This window comes from Papaver somniferum, unplaced genomic scaffold, assembly GCF_003573695.1.
Source record: "Papaver somniferum cultivar HN1 unplaced genomic scaffold, ASM357369v1 unplaced-scaffold_125, whole genome shotgun sequence".
NCBI lineage: Eukaryota > Viridiplantae > Streptophyta > Magnoliopsida > Ranunculales > Papaveraceae > Papaver > Papaver somniferum.
The window spans coordinates 3,424,629-3,445,781 of NW_020621603.1; the positions used below are offsets into that span (position 1 = coordinate 3,424,629).

Here is a 21,153-nt window from a genome sequence, read left to right on the forward strand (position 1 = left end):
GTACCAAGGAACCAGTGGAACTTCATCCGACCAAAAGGTATGTGGAGACTTGAACTCATCTTGTCACTCAAAAGTCTATCTACTCTATCTCCTACTCTTGAGACAAAAGTCGTATAAGTATGATAGTTTTCATACATACACATTTGCTATTTCGAGCCGAGTTTACTCGCCTATCTTTTTCTCGAAATACGTGTTGGTAAGCTTTTGTTTTAACCATCTTCATCTTTACCCGTGACGAAAGTCATGATGACGTTTCAATCTTGAAAATAGCTTTGATGACGATAGTCGGTTCTTTATGTCTAACGACTGTTATAACATTATAGAAGAATGTTTCAACGATTGAAATGTAGAGTTGAGAATATGTAACCACCTATGGATGTAAGCATATAGTGTTTTCGCACATTAGTGTATAAATCCATGTGCCGGAATACAAGTGCGTGCATATGTGTGCATGCGGTATTGGTGAAGGAGACATGTTGGGTACGCGTACTGGCGGAAATTCACGTGCGTGAAATTCTGCTGAGTTTGAAGTTTACGAACTCAAAAACCAGCCACCTTAGGTATGCGTACTGGCGGAACTTTTTCACCCGAAAAAGTCTGCTGAGTTTGGAAACTAAAACCAACTCAAAATCCGGCAGCTAAGGTACGCATACCCGTACGCGTACCCAAGCTAGTTATTTATCAAATCGGTAGTTCATGGACTTAAAACAATAAGTTATAAGGAATGAAATCTTTGCAAAACGTGGGTATATTGTTCATGAATTGATTCAAATGAATCAAACCGATTTTGTTTCAATTGTGTCTATGTATAAAGACCTAAGAAATTGAGCAACTCTTGAACTAGTTCTTATGAGTCATTTGAACTAGTGATGAGAAAGATGAATACGGTTAATATGAAAGCACTCATATGGATAACCATTGGTCAACCATTTGTGATCAACCAATGTACACGTTTAGGTACGGTTACTCAAACCTAAATGAATACATTTCATTTGTGTGTGACAAGCTAAGTTTCGATCTAACGGTTGAAAGATATTAGCTTGGATAAATCAGGTTTTTCATCTAACGGTGATTATTGAATGCTTTGTTACCAAGGTAACTTAGATTGCAAACCCTGATTTGAAAACTATATAAGGAGACGTCTAGCAACTGTGCAAAACTAATCCCCACACCTCATGTGTGATACTAGTTGATTTGCTAGAGTCGATTCTCCTTTGATCGTAGGTTTCTTCTCGAGACCCTGTCGATTAACGACTGGAAGACTTCATTGGGATTGTGAAGCCAAACGAAACTACTTCGCTTGTAGTTGAGCGATCTGATCTTGCCATTTTCTATCGTACGAGTTCAATTGAATAGTTGACTTGAGATTATATCTCCGATAGGTCAAGATAAAAAGAAATCACAAACATCTTCGTCTCATCGTTTGTGATTCCACAATATATAGTTTCTCTACCATACCATTTAGATTATTGTGAGGTGATTGATAATACTAGGCTATTCTTCGGGAATATAAGTCCAGTATGTGTACTTTGTATGTGTATTGTGAAGCTCTAGTTCAGGTCTGGAACTCTTGTTTGCAAACTATGTCTGCGAATGGGTTTACCTGTGAAAAGGTCCGGAGATGTTGTTTGTGTACTCTGTTTGCGAACGGCACGACAAGGCCAAAGTTCGGAGTCGTGGTTCGCGTGCTCTGTTTGCGAACACAGTGGTTAGGTTCTAAAATCGGTAAGTATGTTTTTCTTACTCATGAACTCGGGTTCGTTTGCGAACTAAGCTTGCGAACTAAGGTTCCTGGAACTTTAATGAAATAAGGTATGCAAACTAGTTTTACAAACCGTGGCATTATGTTCATGAATTGGTTCTTGTATAAGTACTTTGTACAATTACAAACCAAACCGATTTTGTTTCAAATGATTCATATATATTTCTATGAGATAGTGAACATTTGAACAACTCTTTTGAAACACATTTAGATTCATTTGATTATTTATCATGATTGATTGATCATCATATTTGATCTAGAAGTGTTAGATAAATGTGGCTAAGCTATAACTGTTCATGTGGCTAAGTTCGGTTAACTATTATTGAGCCAACAAGATATACATGTTTGGGTACGGTTCATCCATATCTAAATATAGGTATATTTCATTTGTGTGTATCAAGCTAATACCATCTAACGTTGGAGATTGATTGCTTAATTTCTAAGCAGACTTAGCTTGAATCTTAAATCAGGAGTTCATCTAACGGTGAATATCAATTGCTTTGTTACTAAGCTACCTTAGCTTTGATATAAGGGAGAACTCTAGCATCTGGGAAACCTAATCCCGACACTCTCGTGTATCCTAATTGCAAACATGAGTCGATTCTCCTTTAACCTAGGTTTTCCAAAACCATTATTAGGTTAACGACTTGGAGACTTCATTTGGGATTCGTGAAGCCAGATCCAACTATTTTCTCTGTAGTTGTGTATTCTGATCTTACTTGTTCTATCGTATTGAGTTTTATCTTCTCTAATATTTACTCGATATTCATCTCCGATAGCTAATATATAAAAAGTAATCACAACAATTCTTCGTCTCAGACTCTTGTGATTCCGCAATAACTTCTCTTGTTAATCAGTTAGGTTATTGTAAGGTGACTAATATTTCTAGGCTGTTATTCGGGAGTATAAGACCGGATTATTAGTTGAGTTTCATGTCCACTTTGATTTATCTAAAGACGGAAACAAAACCAGAATAAACATATATGTGGGAGACAGATTTGTTTACAAGTCTTCGACTTTGGGTCGTAGAAAATCTTAGTTGTGGATGAGATCAACTAAGGGAATCAAGTGCGCAGAGTCTTGTTGGGATTCAAGAGGCGTAAGGAACGCGACTGTACCTTAATCGGTGTGATAATTGGTTCGGGCTCAACTACATTCCAGTCCGAAGTTAACTTGTAATAGGCTAGAGTCTGTAGCGGCTTAATACAGTGTGGTGTTCAAATTTGGACTAGGTTCCGGGGTTTTTCTGCATTTGCAGTTTTCTCGTTAACAAAATTTCTGGTGTCTGTGTTATTTTTTTCCGCGTTATATTTGTTTATATAATTGAAATATCACAGGTTGTGCGTAGTTCAATCACAGTTGATAAATCCGACCTTGTTTGTTGGATAGAACTTGATTAACTCTTTTGAAGGAACTATGTCCTTGACACACTTCGAAATGAATAATTTCATCCTATGAATTGTATCCATATTCCAAAACTTCCTCCAAATATTATTAGCAGTAGGTTTATAAGTATCCTGACCATTATGGTTTTTCATACTATAAAGGGCATAATAAGCCGACTTGACCGTAAAATTTCCATTTTTAGTCAGTGTCAAACATATCTTGTCTTCACAGTGGTACGAAATTCTCATACTTAGATTCTGTTGAGAAATACTAGGATCAAAGAGATTATTAATCACCAGAAGCTTCTAACTTTTTGTGTTTTCATCAATCAACTCAGAGACAAAAGTGAATGAAGAAGGATTACTTGTTGTACTAGACGGAGAAGGAGGAGAGTCTAGATGTTGAATCCACTTATCTTGCCGAATAAGAATTTAGTTACCATTACCAACTGACCAGAAGCTAAATTTCTTAATAAAATAAACTCCGAGCTAACACTCTTCCAAGACCAAGTAGAGTCCGCCTTTTTAAGGGCATGAAGAGGATGAGATTTTTGAGAGAACGTACTAAAATACTGTCAGTTGTAGTAACGCATCTTTGGCCAGTAACGCATGGTTAAAACACCTAAGATCTGTGAAATTCAGACCCCCATCATCCACTGCCTTACACATACCTGAGAAAGAAGTAAGAAAAAGGTATGTTTATCAGACTTGTTCCACCACAATCCCAGTTGTACTGAATTTATCTTCTTTATTGTATCATCTGATAATTTAAAGGTACTCATTGAAAACGCGGGGGTATAACAACCACACCCAATATTTTGTTCGAAAATCTTTATGGACTAAACTTCATTATAATTCCGAGAGCACCAACTTAAAAGTGAAACTCAATCAAGAAAGATATAAAAGATCTTTATCTCTTTCTCAATACAATCAGTAAATCAACTACATAGAAATTTGTGAGACTGATTGATATGAGAATACGAAGAATGGTTCAGGATGAGGTTATTTGCAGTCGATGCAAGTGTGCAATGGAGTCCACTCTTCACATACTAACAAAATGTGCCTATGTTAGAGTTGTGTGGTGCTGTGCTGGTTACATGCTAGAAGATATGCATTGGGATTTTTCTAAAGAATGGATTTAGTCTTGGTTTAGGGGCTCTGATAACTCTATCATCGCTAGAATGGCAGTTATTTGTTGGTTTTATGGAAAGAGAGATGTTGTTTATTTTCAACAACAAAATTTTAACTCCACAACAGACAGTGCAAGCTATTGGGAAGTTCCTTCTTAGTGCAGACTCTGGACAACATACTAGCACTAATAGAGTTGAAATAATGTTGTTCCTAAGTGGTTTCACCTTGATAGAGAGATTATATAAAATTAAATACTGATGTGTCTTATTGTGACAAAACAAAAACTGGTGGATATGGACTATTTTCAGGAATTTTGCAGGTATACATGTAGCTTCGAGGTGCATCAGCGTCAATGGAGCATCGGGTGCAGATTATTTGGAGAGTTTAGCTGTCTTGGAAGGGTTGCAGTGGGTTGTGCAGTTGGGTTTCAAGAAAGTCATCATTAAAGCTTATTATCAAATCCTTATACAAGTCATCCAAGGAGTAGAATCTGATATTTCATGGGAGCTATGTGGAATAGTAAAAGATATTATTTACTTGCTAAAGTTTTTTTAGTCCAGTATTTGTAAGCACATAAATAGACTAGCTAATAAATGTGCAGATGATTTAGCTAAACACGGGGGGTGTAATAGTTGGGAAGGGAACCACCTTCTTTCCTGGTAAACTCTATTATGTATGATAACCCTTAGCCGAACAAATTTTTCTTTTGAAAAAAGAAAAGAAAAAAGAAGCTGCATATTATCTTGAAAGTCTATAAATAAAGAGACTCAAACAACTTAGAATTCCAATACTTGGGACTTTTGTATCCTAGTTGTCTGCTAGAGTCATCATCTACTAGCCCAGGTTTCCTCTGAGAAACATAATTAGGTTTACGACTTAAATACTTCACTTAAGGATTCGTGAAGCTAGGTCCGACTATCTTTACCTTGATAGTTCGTGTATCCTGATCTTTTTCTTATTGATCCTCGAGTTTTTGGTTATTTCAGATCAAGAATGGGATAGATATAACTCACAAAGTTCTCTTTGTCTCAGACTTTGTGATTCCTCGAGATAGATATCTAAAACTCTTTTTTGTTGATCGGTTTAAGATTCTTCTTGAGAGGTGGTTAGTAACCCAGGCTTTTCAGCTAATTGAATATAAGTGTTTCAGATTCGTGAGGTTTGCTAGCTTTGTTTATTGCAAACATATTTCCAAGACTTGATCTAAACGATCTAAATGGAAATCAAATAGGCTTATTTTTTTAGAGGCAGATTGGTATCAAAAGTATTAACTTAGGTTGGAGCAACTCTAGGTTGTAAAGGCTAAGAGAATCAATTGTTTAGAACCTTGCGAAGTTCAAGAGACGTAAGGAGCACGACTGAAGTTGAATTGCTTGTAGGGTTGACTCGGTTTCAAATACATTATAGTCTGGTTTGATAACTATCTTTAGCGGCTTAATACAGTTTGGTGTTCAAATCTGGACGAGGTCCCGAGGTTTTTCTGCAGGTGCAGTTTTCCTCGTTAAAAAAACTTATGGTTTGTTGTGTGTTTTCCTTCTCCGCATTATGTTGTTAATCTTTATAAAAAGATCATACAAGTAGTACGCGTTCAATCTAGGTATAGTTTAAGTCCTTATTATTTGTGATCAATTACGAGACTCGTTGTTGTAGAATTTTTATCATGAAAGATAGATAACAAGTTTTATACCTGGAAGAATTCAGATCATCTTGATTTGGATACGACTATATTGATCTTGGATATTGATTTGTCAGATCGTCCAAGAAGTCTTCTACACAATCAGGTTCATGGACTTTATTGTCTAGCCATATTGATGTGCAAGAGATACGAGAAAACATTATATACATATTGTTCAAGGATCTTTAATCTGGATCTACTTATAATTGTATTAGGTTTTGTCCATAGAGGTTGCTAAATGAAAAATTTGGTGGTGTACTTGGTACCCTCTCATTTTCAGACAAAGTCAAAGATATATTTATATATGACAGTCAAGAAGAGGAAAGAATGATACATCTTACGTTTTTGTGAGAAATGAGATGAGTGTATGCAAGTTGAAGAACTCAGCGGAGGGTTTTGATGAAAATCGTAAAAATTTGGACCAAATTTTCAGTATGATGCTTAATTGTAGAGATTGTCAAAAGGTGGAGAATGTTATTTTTGAAAATTATCACGAGGGAGATTTTTTTTCGAAAGATTGTGGTATAATGGATTATGTCCAAAGTCGTCTGGTCTTATTAATATTATGCATCCATAGGTGTTGTAAGGAGGAAGGCGGTGGAGAAGATGTACATGAAGTGAATGAGAAAGAAGGGTACCAAAGGATTATTAACAAAGGCAAAGATTTTTGAAGTTTGTTGATAATACGAAAGGTTTCGAAACCCTAATTGGGTGCTTTTGAAATAACCTATTGCATAATAGATTTATGAATTATACCATTATGGGATTTTAGTAGTAAAACATTCGGTAGCGTTTTTGGTTACGAAAATTTTTTATTGGTATTTTAGGACCTAAGTGTTTTGTCACAAATTTCATAAACAAATGCATTACGGTATATGGGCTTCCTAAATTGAATTTGTGTTTTTTTGCCTACCAAATTTAAGGGATTTCCCAATTTTGATTAGGAAATATATTAAAGGTTTTCCATGCCTTGGAGGCAAAGTTTCATGAGATGCAAATATGTAGCCACTATATAAGAGAGTCTATATGGTTTGTGTTTATATGAGAGCATTAAGAGGTTTTGTTTCTAATTGTTATCCTTTAAATTCACGACCTCGATGTCTAACTTCCTAAAAGTATTTTCAGCTTTCAATAATAAATTCTGATTTACTGAATATAAAAATTAGGATGAAGTTTGGATGAAACTAAGTGGAGTAAATGCTTCCTTACTTGTCGATTTTTCGGAGAAATAGACGAATAGCTCCATGACAAACGCCATTATCAGGTCTCAAGTGATTCACCAAAATTCCAAGACATTGAATCAAGTGTCAGTAGAGGGACCTCTATGGGGAAAAACCCAACCTTTTAATGATTTACTATGTATGTTTGATTGTTACTAATCGATAAAGCTATAAGTGTTAGATACACTACTCTTCAGAGAGTTGTAAGACTAAACAAGACGTGAATTGACTAAATCTTGCCTACCGTTATGACTCTTATGTTGTGGTTTGCTTTCATTGTTCTTTCTTTGGGCTATATATCGTTTGTGTGTGGTTGCATGATCTTGAGTAAGTAAAATGTCTAGGTCGAGTCTGTTGGTTTTCCAAGTAAAACTAAAAAACTTGATTTGGTGACTAACATTTATGAGATGTAACATTTATGATGTTTTAAGATTCAAGTTGTTCAAGCCCAATGATTTAGTACATAAAGTGGAGTCGTTGTATCACCAATGGTGTAGTAGTATGATGGCTAAGATTCTCCGTGCCCAATAATTGGGCACAAAGGTAAAATTTCTCTGCGCCAAACGGTTTGGCGCAGAAAACTTAATTCAACTTTACGTTCAAGCACTTAATCCACAACTTAAATCAGTGGAATAACCAATGGTTTTCCAACTTGAATCTTAAAGTTGAAAAACCTTAGTCGTAGTAGATCCTAACACTTTCTTCATGAGACCATTATAACGGTAAAAATGCTTTATGTATCAAGGTTGAAAAATTATAGATAAAAATCAGATATACACAAAAACTGACCCCTGCTAGTCTCAGATGTGTCGGGTTTTCTCTTTGTTTTCTACCTCGGTTCGTCTAGAACAGTTGGTTATTCATTTGACAACAAACAAACAATTTTATTATATTAATACATTTTATGTGTTTCAATAAAATTGTGTAGGTATATTAATATGTTTTTCTTCTGTTCTTTGAGGAGGCACAAGTATAGTTAGGTAGATGTCAATGTCCAGTTCCAAATCTCCGGTTAATACTCTAAATCCGGATTTTAATACGGTGACATTTTTTTATAAATGATCCAATATTTTATCCATAAACTTGGTCACTGTCATTCCAAAAGTAAGTTGCACTTACATTTTAGAGTACTCCTTGTAGCGCCTGCTAGGCTATCCAGATTCCGACTGGTTGAAATAACAGATCAATCTAAGTAATAAACACTGCACAAGAGTTCATAATAGTTACTACTAAACCAAAATAACAGTATACAGAAAATGTCAGATTAAAGCGCACAATGGTGGATTCATTATAACGGTCATGTTTTAAACTACACTATTAAAATGGAAGTCGATCTGTAATACCGTGCACAAATACTTTTAACAGTCCAAGCAAGTATTCCCGACATTTTATCCACGTACCCAGATTAAAATAACAAACCGTTAACAGAAAGAAACCGAGTACTAGGGAGGGAATTTTAGTCACAACAACATCGTATATTGTGCACAACATGTTCAGATTCAGACAGAGCCTTGGTCAACTGTCACCCCACACTAATCCAAAATCTCCATGGTAACTGCTACAGTAACCGTTGTACATGATAGTATCCGAGGTTTAAATACTAGCTAGTCAGTAGTACTCGGTAGAACCTTTTAGGAACTAATAAAATACAAGCTAGTTCGGTACTTAAGATAATGGTCAACTTCCAATAGAGCTGGATGTCTGGATCCATACATGTCCCCCGACACTTGGTCGTTGTACGATCCCCGTGATGTAGAGTAAACACCGATACTGTTAGAAAGAGAGAGAGGAGCGTAGAGTAAACTAAGGTGTGAGGGAGCGTTGTGTGTTTCCATCCATAATGTGTGTTGTGTGTGATGGACAGAGAAAGTAAAAGATAGTAGCATTGAAAAGCAGTGAAAGAGGGAGGGAGGAGGGGTCACGAAGAACGTCATCTGTCGTTAAAAACAGTATGAATGATGATTTTACCTCACAAGTCCCTCATCTACTGCTCATAGTCTATGGATCATTAATATTCTCGTGGATTTCAGAGCGTTTTTTCAAACTCCTCCTCATACGCGCGCAAAAAACCAAACTTAACTAAATAAATAAACATACAAACAGATGCCCCCAAAACAAAAACCTAAAAAGATTAACCCTTCTTCCTTTTTCATCTCAGAAAAATAAAAATTACAAACTCCAAAAAGCTCTCTTAACTTTACGATTCCCATCTTTAGTAGTACTTCACATGCACACAGTAGTACCCCCCTTACCCATTTCAACTCGTATCCTTGTTCTATTTCACAGTAGCAATCTGAGATCATTCTTCTGCTACGAATTTCTCTCCGGTCTACAAAGATTTCAAGTAGAAATACAGAGATTACCTTTTACGAAATGATCAATTTGTAAAAAGGGTGGACGATCATCATGATTTTATAAATTCATACCACCTATATCTACCGGAGATAATATTAAGTTTAGTAGATCGTAGGTTACAGATAGATAGTACTAGTAACCAGTTTCATAGACGGCGATTGCTGTCGATTTCGTTCATTCAATCTGAGAAGCTTATAACCGTTGCATACTAACTCTATCAAGAATCTGAAATTTTCATTGGATTAAGTTTGGATTGAAAAAGATAGAATCCAATGTAAATTTCTTCAAGGAATATTGAAACGATTAAGCTAAAACAGTAGTAGTTCCTTGTCACCAGTTGCGAATCGTACAGTAGTCTAATCGCAAATGAGTCTCTTTTCTCTGTTATTTCATAAGCCTTGCTTGTCAATAATATGCCGGTTATTGATGATAAAGAAATAAGAAGAAACGTAGAAGTGACACAGAAAGATAAGAAGAATCAGTATCAAGCATGAAGCATCAAGAAACTCGCAATCTCAAGTCCAAATCTGCAAAACAGAAAGAAAGACATATCGTTACTTGGACTCAACAGGTCTACTACACCTCTTCTTCTTCTTCTTCTTCTTTATTCTACTGTTTTGTATTTAGTTCTTAATCGGCTGATTTTATCTAAATTAATTAAATGCAGGAAGATGATATCTTAAGGGAGCAAATTAGTATCAATGGAACTGAGAAGTACTATTCAGTGTTTTTGTTCATTTTTCCTTCCGATCATTTTTTTGATTTTCATTTCTCAGAATTAACTTCTGATTGCTTTTTCCGGTGCAGTTGGGCTATTATTGCGAATAAATTCAAGGATAAAACAACCAGACAGTGCAGAAGAAGGTAAACAAATAAACTATCAATAAAATTATTCCTTTCTGTTAATCTTAATCTGTTTAGTGGGATTTCTGATTTTTATAATACTATTGCAGATGGTATACTTACTTGAATTCAGATTTCAAGAAAGGAGGTTGGTCACCAGAGGAAGACATGGTTTTGTGCGAGGTAATTTGGGTTGCAGATAAAGTTCCACTAGCTGTTGATTTTTTCTGTCCATAAACCACATGATCTTCTTGTGATTTTAATCTTCATCATGAATGGTATCTTTTTTTATAGGTTGCTTTTTAGTTCTGAAAGCATCTTATGATGTTTCCACATGATGATGGGTTTTTTTAACATGAGTGTTGCCTTTGTTGTTTCCATCTTTATGATGTAACTGTGCTTTAGTCTAACTACAAAGATTTATGTTTCAGGCTCAGAAGATATTTGGCAACAGATGGACTGAAATTGCCAAGGTAGTTTCAGGCAGGTAAACTATTAAACATTATGTTCAAATCTCCGATTTTCCAGAGAAAGTCTCTTGTTAGTGCAGCAGTCTTAAATAAATAATCTTTTGATGCAGAACGGATAATGCAGTGAAGAATCGGTTCACTACCCTGTGCAAGAAACGAGCGAAGCATGAGACGATATTGAAAGAAAACAAAAGTTTATGCACCAACCCGAATAATAAGAGGGTTTTATTTCAAAATGGGCTTGTTACAGAGGGAACATCTGAATCTATTGCACCTCTGAAGAAGATGAGGTAATATTTCAAGGCAGGAAGCAACTAGCTATGATATTTCATAAATGTCACTTATAATGTGTTCTAATGCAGGACCAACATTTCTGATGTAACCGAAAATTGCGACCATGAAGGAAGATTACTTAGGTTGTGTGGGACGACAGAAGCTCAACAGCTGAGACCACCCTTTGCAGTAATATTTCCAAAGTCTCATGGGGTTGATGACTTGCCAACTCAGCAACATGTCAGCAACACCATTAGCGTAACATCAACTGATGGTAATTTCCAGCTTTTTAAGATCGATTAGATACATCATCCATAGAACATGCTATTCTGCCTAAAATTGAAAACAGAAGTATTAGTAACCGAACTTCAAGTGTTATTCTGCCTAAAATTGAAATGAATAAATTCGCATACTGGAAGGAGCTCTGCTGCTTTTTCATTTCCTCATTGAATATGCTTTAAAAAACGGAAATTCCCCAGTGAATACTTCTCATTTGACAGGTTTTCTTTGTTTTTGTTCTTTCTTTCCCTTACCAATATGCTGACTTTGCTGATGCAAAACAGTAGGCAAAAGTAATGATCAAGCTACATTTCTTAAACGGAACGATCCAAGGATCACGGTTTTAATGCAACAAGCAGAACTGCTCAGCTCGCTTGCAGCAAAAGTCAATTCAGAGGGAAACAATCAGAGTCTTGATAATGCGTGGAAGGTGATGATAGTAAACTGATGTTGCATTTTCTGTAAAGCAACCTACCGAAATCATCCATAGATTTCGAATGGACATTGCCTCAAATAAAAAGTTTATACAATGATAAAGATGAACAGACTTATGCGTGTCTTCTAATGTTTGTCAAATCATTGATTCAGGAACTTCAAGACTTCTTAAACAGAAACCACAAAAGCAATCAACTACAAAGTGAGTTGCCAGACACAGATTTTCACCTAGAAGGCTTGAAGGAATTGATAGAGGACTTGAGAAGTAATACCTTTGGAGGCCACCTACACTGGAGGTAAACAGAATCGTGAACTATAGCAGTTGCAATATATTTATTCTGCACCGTTTTCATCTGTCTGATTTTTACTTTAATATTTAGACAACAAGATTTACACGAGGAGTCTTCAGGCAGTTCTGGAAACAGCACAGAATCAACACTCCAGTCTCATTCAGCAGGCGAGAAAACTGAACTACCTCAGGGTGAGGTCTGTTCATTATACCAAGCTACTGGTGTTGAACCACAGTCCATTACATTACTAGAGAGTGATGGTACTGGTGGTGAGGATGGGTTCTTGTGCTCTAGAGTTGCCAATGTTGGGGCAGGTAATAACGCTGATGCAGGTGGTTTGGAAGAATTTCACACTGGGACGATAGTTACTCAAGGTGATTATTTAAAGCCTTGTACATATTCTCTCAACAGTATTCCAAAGTTTATAATTTTCTTGTCACTATGAAAAATAAACACTTTGTTCTTAATGCAGTTGAACTCTTAGCGTCCTCTACTGAGCCAAAAGGAACTGATCAGCTTGTTCCTGCCATGTCAAATGCTGAATTCAGTTCCCCAGTCAAAGTAACCCCACTTTTCCGGTCATTTGGAGCAGCAATTCCAACCCCACTATTTTCTGAAAGTGTAAGTCATCTGATTGTTAAAATTCTCACATCTCCCTTAGCATCCTAAGATGGACTAACATATTAAGCAGAAAATCGCATAGGAAATGAACGAAGAATGAACTAGCTAAACTTTATCAAGTCCAAAATAGAAATGTGTCTTCAATACTGACTTGCGGCATTACCGAGATTTAACTACTACGTAGCATTGGGGCATGTCTTTTTATATTCAAGAATATAGTAGGTATTTTCACATCTGAATCGCTCTTCTTCAATCCGAGCTTAACATCAGAATTGCAGTAGTGTTGGACTAGAGTGAGTAAGATGCCACTTAGATCACCTAACTTAGACATTTGAGTAATGGTATCTGCATTTTGTAGCTTACTTGTTTACAGGAGACGCTTTCTATCGGGAGCAAATGTGAATTGTCAAAATCCATTTTTTTGTGCTTCTTAGCTCAGAAGTTTCATTATGATACTAACCACTCCCTTTTTTTCTGTCGTGTATTTTTCAGGAAAGAAATTTCTTACTGAAAACGTTTGGTTCAGCATCATCACCCCCCAACCCAAGTTCAAACCATTCCCAACCACCTCCATGCAAAAGATCCCTCCTCCAAAGTCTCTAATAACCAGTTCCAATTTCTCATACCTATAACCCTTGTGATGGAGAAAAAGTTTAGCTCATCCTCTGAGCACTCAATTTCCCATATACAGTCCTTTTTTAATCTGTTTTCGATTGAGTTTATTTTTGATGATACGCAGACAATTATTCGCCTGATTTTATCAAAAAGGTGTCTTATGATCTGCATTAACCCTTCAGTCATAGTGTGTTCTGTCTCTGCTAATCAACAGACACACGAACACCTTTCAAAATACCCGCATTGAGTATCAGTGTGTTTTGCCTAATTCTTTTAATCTTTCGAATCTTCCCATCGAAGATGTCTTTCTGGTTTAATTTGTATCCAGATTTTCCGTGATATGAGTATGTACATATCAAGCACTATAGAGTCACTAGGTTTTTTAAGAGTGTAACTAAATTACAAAAATAGATAGACACCTCCCATTCAATCAAGGGAGAAAAAATCAACAAGAAGTTGAAAGCTACGTCAATTTTCGGTTTTATTTCGGGGTGCAGAGAAGGTATAGAATAAGAAGAATATTTAGTTTGTGTTGTATTTTCCTGGTTGTTTGAGGGATGTAAGAAGAAGGCTGTAACTTCCGAATGGAGTATGTTATATTGGTTTTGTGTGTATGAAGCTCTTGTTCTACAATTTGTTTTCCTTCAACACTATGCATGTTATCAACATAACTTGAAACAAAACAATTTCCGATTCTAAGACACATCTGAAGAAACCCTAACAAAAACTCATCCAAAATATGTATTAAAAAAATCATTATTAAAGAGAAAAAGAGGTTTAGTAGAAGAAAAAAAAGCTGTAAGAGAAGAATGTGGTTTCACTTACAGGTGAAGAAGAACAACTTTCTTGCTTTCTCCTGGTTTTAGGAGGTCTCCTCATGTCCCTTGTCATACTCTGTTTGTGGGAAATGAAGGGTTTTGAGAGACAGTGAGAACTTGTGGTCAAAATGTTTTAGATGAAAAAGAGGGAAACACTAACAAAAAGAGCACTCATCAACTTGGGGGAAGGGTCCTACCGTAACATGACCAATTTGCCCCCAAGATTTACAAAAAAGTATACAGTTTCAAAGACTGATTTGCAGCAAGTTAGTAACACATCACAATGACAACCTAAAATCTTGCCATATCCCACTACTAATACTTCTTTCACATCTTCTCAGAAAGGGTTTTAACAGAAAATTGTATACGCTAAACACATTGTGATGAATATCAAGGAATAATGAACTGCCCAATTCTAATGACCACTTCTGAGCAAGCAAAAAAAGAAACCGGCACTGAAAAACCAATATAAGACATTCAAAAACACAACTTGTAGCATTTATAACTTACACTGATTAATTTGCAAAAAAAAAGTTGCTACAAAAATGTTACCAAAAGAAGTTCCGATATCAAAACTGTGGTTTTACAATAGTCAATTTTCGATTACATTAATGTTATACATGTAGCAAAATCTATCTAAGATTTCAGGGATAAGGAACACCTTAGGCTTTTACCCATATACCCTAACAGAATGATACTAAAAAAGGCTTTAATTAGATAAATGTATTGGTAAAAGTAAGAATATTGAATCCTTACGTGGTCTTTTTCTTTTTCTGCATCTTTCTCCACTTCAAGTATATTTGGTACGATAGCCCAGAGAAGACCATCATAACACTTCCCCATTGCTTCCCTGACAGTGGATTGCCAGTCACCAGTGAAGACACTACAATGCTTACAAATTTGCGGGTTGTTGTGATTGTGGTGTTGGCCAAGGAGCCGAAGCGGCTGATTGTCAAGAAAATGAAGTTCTGACCAACAGCTCCACACAAACAGAAGAGGAAAATGTCCCATGCTGCCTCTGGATGCTTTAGGCAGAACTGATATGTCTCAAAACCACTACCGTACGGCAAACCAAACATGTACACCAAATTATATATGGTACCCCATAAATTCATTCCCAGCATTATGTCCCATGCACTCGTCTTTGGGTACCTGAGGATAAAATCTAAGTTTAGTGATGTTGATCCATTTAGTGGAATATTTAAGGATTTGAAGCAGAATTATATCATCACGGCAATTGTTACTACTTGAAAAAAATGATTTAGCAATTTTAGATGCAGAATAAGCCTCACTACGAAACATTATATTCTTGAATCGGCATACCTTGATGTGATAGAATCTTGTGTTGCGTTTGTGAAACCATCAAAAGTCAGGTTCAGAAAACATAGCCCATATCCAAGGGGGGCATTTGGGTGAGCGAGCTTGCTTATGGTCTTTGAACTAGTCTGCCATAAACAAAAACCGAAGGAACGATTTTTAGAAGAAAATAAAACCTAGTCTCCAAATATTGTAAGCGAAACATCTATTTTACTGATCAGAAGAGAACATTTGCATTAGCTAGTAAGCTTGTACAAGTTTTCTTGTTAGAAAAGTTCGGCTATAACAAGAATTTTAACAAACAAGAAAACAGAAAACACAAACAAAACAAATGGGGCATAATGCCAAAACCTCCAGAAAACTAACAGAAAGAGTTATTAGGTAGACAATGTTAACACATTTCTAAGAATTAAAATACATAATGGTCCTCACCTTTGCAAGCGCAAATACTGATACCCCACCAGCAACAAGGAAGGTGCATACGTACTCAGGCAACGTGTATTTGATCCCATAGACTAGAGTGCCCATCAACATCACTGCATGTAAGTAAAGTTTGCAGCGGTCAATAATGTGAGTAGTTATTCTCACAAAAAGCTCGAATGAGAAAGTTATAACAAGGTTTGAGTTTGAGTCTCAATATAAGCCAACAGATTCGTGAAAAAACACTGAAATAGATACACAAGATCACATGAATCCTCCACCTTGATATAAACATGAATAGACAGTCTTGCTTAGCATTCAGTCATTGGTTCAAGAAAACAATAGTATGAATAGCCTAAAACATTTAGCTATTGTTTTTGCATGTGATAAAAGATGATTAAACGTTTTTTATTTTTATTAGATGGACAAATTTTACGTATTTGTTTTCTACTGGTCCTTAGTTTTTGCAAGTGTGCTAGGTTTCATTTCCGCAATAAAACCATATATATCCAGAGTGATTATCAATGAACTTCAACCAATCACAAGAACAAGAACTTAGGCACGAGAAATCTTACCTGGAATCATTTTTGACGATTTTGCTAGGACCTGCATGTACAAGAGAAGATTGAATGAGATGCCATAATTAGCTTCTCTAAATTTGAACAACAGCGCAGTTTAAGAATAAAAGAGAACCCCATATACGAATTTAATTCTAAAACTGCCATTCCTTTATAAAGAACCATTTAACTCGTGTTTTGTTTTCCAGTATTCCGCTTTAAAACTTGTAAATAATCATTTGTGAAATTACACCTTCGCAATTTATTACCTTGCATCAATAAAATATAAGAAATGTTGAAGATACATAAATGAGTAAAGCATATAAAAGTGATAGGAAGCAATCAGAAAAACATGCCTGTGCTGGGTAACTGATGTATTTCAGAGCTTCAATTCCCATAGCTGGACCTATTGTGTTTGTGATACCGGCACTCCAATAACTCCACCATGGAGCACCACCACTACTACTTCCAGACCAAAGCTTTAACACTGTTCGCATACATTCGTGAATTAGTAAATTCCATACTAGCTTAATCAACTGAAGATTTAATAAACAGTGAATATCCAGACTTACTTATAAATGACCAGACCAAACAAACTACATTTTGTGCAAGGTTTAAAAAGGAAAGATGTTCAAAACGTTCCCCGTCAGGGCCGAAGCGCTTAGTGGACCTGAAAATCATCGAAAAGATATTCAAATGAGTATTATGTTTCTAGGCATAAACAATCCTTTTGGGTGAGAAATGCACACATACTAACAAAGTAAATAAGAAGAAAGATCATTACTGCAAATCAAATTAGTAAACAAATCACAGGCATTTCTATTCTTTCTCATGTATATCTCCACATAATGATTAACCAACCTACTTTCAACATGACTTCAAACGCTAATTTCAAGGTTCAAAGACTAAAACATTTCTCAATTTCTTCCCAATACCTATTACTATTTTCATTCGCATAAGTTCTATGCCTGCATTTCTCAAAATTCAAGGCTTTAATTTGCAAATTTCTCTTTTTGAGAAAAAGAAAAGAAACCCATATCAGATAAACATCAGATCTCACTCTCATGGCAACAATGAAATTTGTAAAAGAATAATCCCTAAAAGGAAAAAAACACGACACAAAGAGAGACGGGAAAGATAATTATGAACTAGTTTTAGCTATGTGGATAACTTACAGAGTTTCTTGAAGAACACCTTGAGTAATATAAGCTGACCAAATTCCAGCGATGCAGAAACACAACACCATGACACGGCTGGCTCCTCCACCGTGAGACTCCATTTTTGGTTCAAACTATCACTCTACAAAAATGTACAGATCTGGCAAGAGATTGCTGAGAGAGAATCAAACTGAATCTCTCTCGTTCTCCAACTCCTATTCCGCAGAAACTGTTTTTAGTATGGAAGAAGAAGGAGAATGCAAGTCAAGAAATAACGAAATTATGAAAAATGGTTGGGTTTTTATATCGAGACGGGGACCGGGAAGCTTACACTCAAATGCTGATGTGGTGATGTCTTATTGGTTAGGACGAAAAACTCTGAATTCCTATTGGCTGTTAAGACGCGTTTCCTTTTAAAAACGGGAGTGGATCTTTACGAACGGTCCAGCAACTGCAAGAGGGCGTCTAGTTCACGTCAATAACGATTATTTTGAGACCATGGTTTTTTGGGGACCATGATCTTATTTTGGATAAAAATATTAGAAATAAATCTAGGTCACCTCTTATCTATATATTTATATTAATATTTAAGTTACCTAGGGCTGCACATAACCGACTCGACCCGCCGACCCGACTCACACCCGTTAAAAAATACTCGAACCCGAACCGACCCACCTAGGTATGGGTCGACTATGGGTGAGGCACGTGAAAACCCACCGTATGTTGGGTCGGTTGCGAGTAGGAACTTCCTTCACCCGAACCGACCCACCAACCCGTCCAATATTCCCTAGCATGCTAGTCCTTAGATTTTCTATCCTAGAATGAATCTCAGCCATTTGATTGAAAAAATAAAATACCTAACCCTAACTAAGCATCGCACTCGCAGCCCACACCTATCATTTTAGCCTCTTCTTCTCAGAAACAGAGTCACGGAGACTCTTCTTCCCTAAATTGATTAATGGCTGCTTCATCAGCTGATCAGCATGCCTCGTCGGAAATGGTTTACCCACCCCTAGTAGTAAATTAGGTGTTAACAAAGAAGTTTATGGAAAATATTTGTCTCCTTCATTTTTAAGTAACTTTAATTTTCTACACTTGAATTCTGTAATTCTTCATTTATCATGATACAAGTAATTTGCAAGTTATGACGGGTAACCCACCACCCGACCCGACCCAACCCGCCTTATTGTGGGTCGGGTGAAAAGCGACCCATTGTTATGGTGGGTCGGTTGCGGGTGAAAAGTTCAATTACCCACCAGCAGTGGGTCGGGTGGTGGGTGAGGCCAAACCCGACCAAACCCGACCCATGTGCAGCCCTAAAGTTACCCTCCTGATTAATTTTGGATGATGATTAGTTAGTATTAATAATAGTTAGTGTAATGATTAGTGAGATGATTAAGTTAAAGATAATTTGTGAGATTAAAAAATCAGATGGTTTTTTTTAAGAAGTAGAATTATTGAGAGAGTAAAGTTAGAGAAGATGAAGAAGGAAAACATGAAAAACGATGGATTTTACCAACCACAACCGGAGGAAAGGTATTTGGGTACCCAGGTATGCTTCAAACTTAGATAATGTTGGTTGAATTGCTCCAAACTTTCAAAAAAAATGAAATTTTTTATGTAGATTTGGGCCAGTTCGGTTACCATATGTCAAGAACATGTAACCGAACACACCTGAAAGTGTAGTTCGGTTACGTTTTCCAAACACGCAGGTTACCGAACTCGCTCGTTAATGGAGGTTTTGGTCGTACAGTGTAATGTTCGGTTACCTAGGATAAAATGGAAGGTAACCGAACTTTGAACTTAACAATTTATTTGGGTACATCTTGTGTGTTCGGTTAGTTCGCAAACTTCAACGCAACCAAGTTCCCAACCGAACTGCAGGTTAAAAGTAACCTAGTGTTAGAAGTTCGGTTGGTTCGCAAACTTCAACATATTTTGCGAATCAACCGAACTGGGCTTATATATGCATATACACAATTAGGCAAATGTTCGGTTACTACGAAATGTATTTCTTGGCGAATTAGGTAGAGTTCGGTTACGAAGTTTCAAAGGTAGAGTTCGGTAACAAAGAAAACTTAACATTTTTGCGAACGAACCGAACTTGTGGACTTCTCATTATTTTCGTAAACTAAAGTTCGGTGATATCCTTATTTTTGCGAAGGAACCGAACTTATGGACTTGTGTTGTTCTAATACAAGGAGTTCGGTTAAAAGTATTGTTTTGCGAATCAACTGAACTCTGAGTTCGGTTAAGAAAAAATTAATTCTTGATAACCGAACTTTTCTCTGAAAAAAAAAAACTCCATTAAACCTCTCTGCAACTTCCATTTTCAACTCATTTTAATGATTACTTCTCATTTATTCAACCAAAAACGAATGACAAGTAATGGGTTTGTGAGAATATCTTTGTTAATGTTTTAAATTAAGCTATATATATAGTGGTGGTGGTGGTTGGTGGTGGTGGTAATCGGTGGTTGGTGGTGGTGATAACCGGAGGTGGTGCTGGTGGTAATCGGCGGTGGTGGTGGTGGTAATCGGTGGTTGGTGGTGGTGGTAATCGGCGATGGTGGGAGGTGGTGGTTATATATATATATAGGTGGTTATTGGGTTGGTTTTAAATTAAATTAGGTTAATGGTAGGTTAGTCATTTCAATGCTTTAGGATACCCCGTATAACTATAGGGAAGGTGGCCTAATAAAACCATGGTCCCCTCAAAAAAACCATGGTCCCTAAAAAATCGTTCTAAATAATACCCGAAAATACTCAATCTGCCTATACCCCTAGGCCTGCTTGCACCCATAGGAGTCCAAAGTAGGGTTAAGCATGGGTCGGTATGGAACAGTTTTCACCTCATCCGCATCCAATCCATTGCATTACGGATTTCAAATTCGGCATCCGCATCCAATCCAGATCCAACGGATTTGCATCCAATGGATGCACGGATGGACGAATTGGATGCGGATAATCCAATGGATTTGTTTTAGTTAAAATTTATAGTAAAAAAATAAAGCTAACACAAATGACTCCTTATAAAACCTACATATACATCCTATATATGTATACAAATATAAAAATGCCATGTACAACACCCCAAACAAACATCTTAAAAAATCCTAAATGATCCATAGTATTTTCTAGAACTATATAAATTCCCTTAATTTAACGGATATGGATGTCCAACGGATTTTCATGGATGCATCCGGGCCCGATCCGTTATCCGTTGGATTTCAGAAATTTCATCTGCATCCAACCCATTAACAAACGGTCCGGACATCCATCCGCAAAAGAACGGTTGGTCCAAGTTAAATCCGCGGATTACGAGCCAAATGCTCATCCCTAGTCCAAAGGCTGTTATAGCTCGTTATGGGCGTTGGTCTGTTCTGGTTAGCTTAAATAAGCAGGTCGAACTTTTCCAAAATTTTATTGCTTAGTTTGGTACCAAACCAAACAATTCGACTTGGTACGGGTTTGAATTTTATTAAAACTTTTAGTTTTATGTTTTTCTTTTTAAACCATATTTTAGTTTTA

At 36.5% G+C, this 21,153-nt stretch overlaps 2 protein-coding genes across 6 annotated transcripts; one reads left to right on the top strand and one right to left on the bottom strand.

The window, feature by feature from the left end:
* Positions 1-9,326: 9,326 nt before the first annotated feature.
* Positions 9,327-13,987, top strand: LOC113331526 (transcription factor MYB124-like). Of its 2 annotated transcripts, none has more exons than XM_026578234.1 (12): positions 9,327-10,099; positions 10,196-10,242; positions 10,336-10,392; positions 10,482-10,554; positions 10,803-10,858; positions 10,952-11,131; positions 11,204-11,388; positions 11,681-11,823; positions 11,982-12,124; positions 12,209-12,492; positions 12,591-12,739; positions 13,232-13,987. In XM_026578234.1, exons 1-12 carry the CDS (start codon positions 10,019-10,021, stop codon positions 13,340-13,342), a joined length of 1,509 nt encoding a protein of 502 aa, XP_026434019.1. In that variant the 5' UTR covers positions 9,327-10,018; the 3' UTR covers positions 13,343-13,987. The 2 variants fall into 2 exon arrangements, with proteins under 2 accessions (XP_026434019.1, XP_026434018.1); XM_026578233.1 differs by having other exon boundaries at positions 9,328-10,099; positions 11,678-11,823.
* Positions 10,035-17,881, bottom strand: LOC113331528 (UDP-galactose/UDP-glucose transporter 3-like). Of its 4 annotated transcripts, XM_026578237.1 has the most exons (10): positions 17,642-17,881; positions 17,039-17,136; positions 16,823-16,953; positions 16,485-16,515; positions 15,922-16,025; positions 15,496-15,617; positions 14,929-15,324; positions 14,180-14,248; positions 11,528-11,663; positions 11,052-11,447 (listed from the first exon to the last, which is right to left on the bottom strand). In XM_026578237.1, exons 1-8 carry the CDS (start codon positions 17,743-17,745, stop codon positions 14,242-14,244), a joined length of 993 nt encoding a protein of 330 aa, XP_026434022.1. In that variant the 5' UTR covers positions 17,746-17,881; the 3' UTR covers positions 11,052-11,447; positions 11,528-11,663; positions 14,180-14,241. The 4 variants fall into 4 exon arrangements, with proteins under 4 accessions (XP_026434021.1, XP_026434022.1, XP_026434023.1 ...); XM_026578236.1 differs by lacking the exons at positions 11,052-11,447; positions 11,528-11,663 and adding an exon at positions 10,035-10,055; XM_026578238.1 differs by lacking the exon at positions 11,528-11,663 and having other exon boundaries at positions 11,052-11,443.
* Between the last annotated feature and the right edge of the window lie 3,272 nt (positions 17,882-21,153).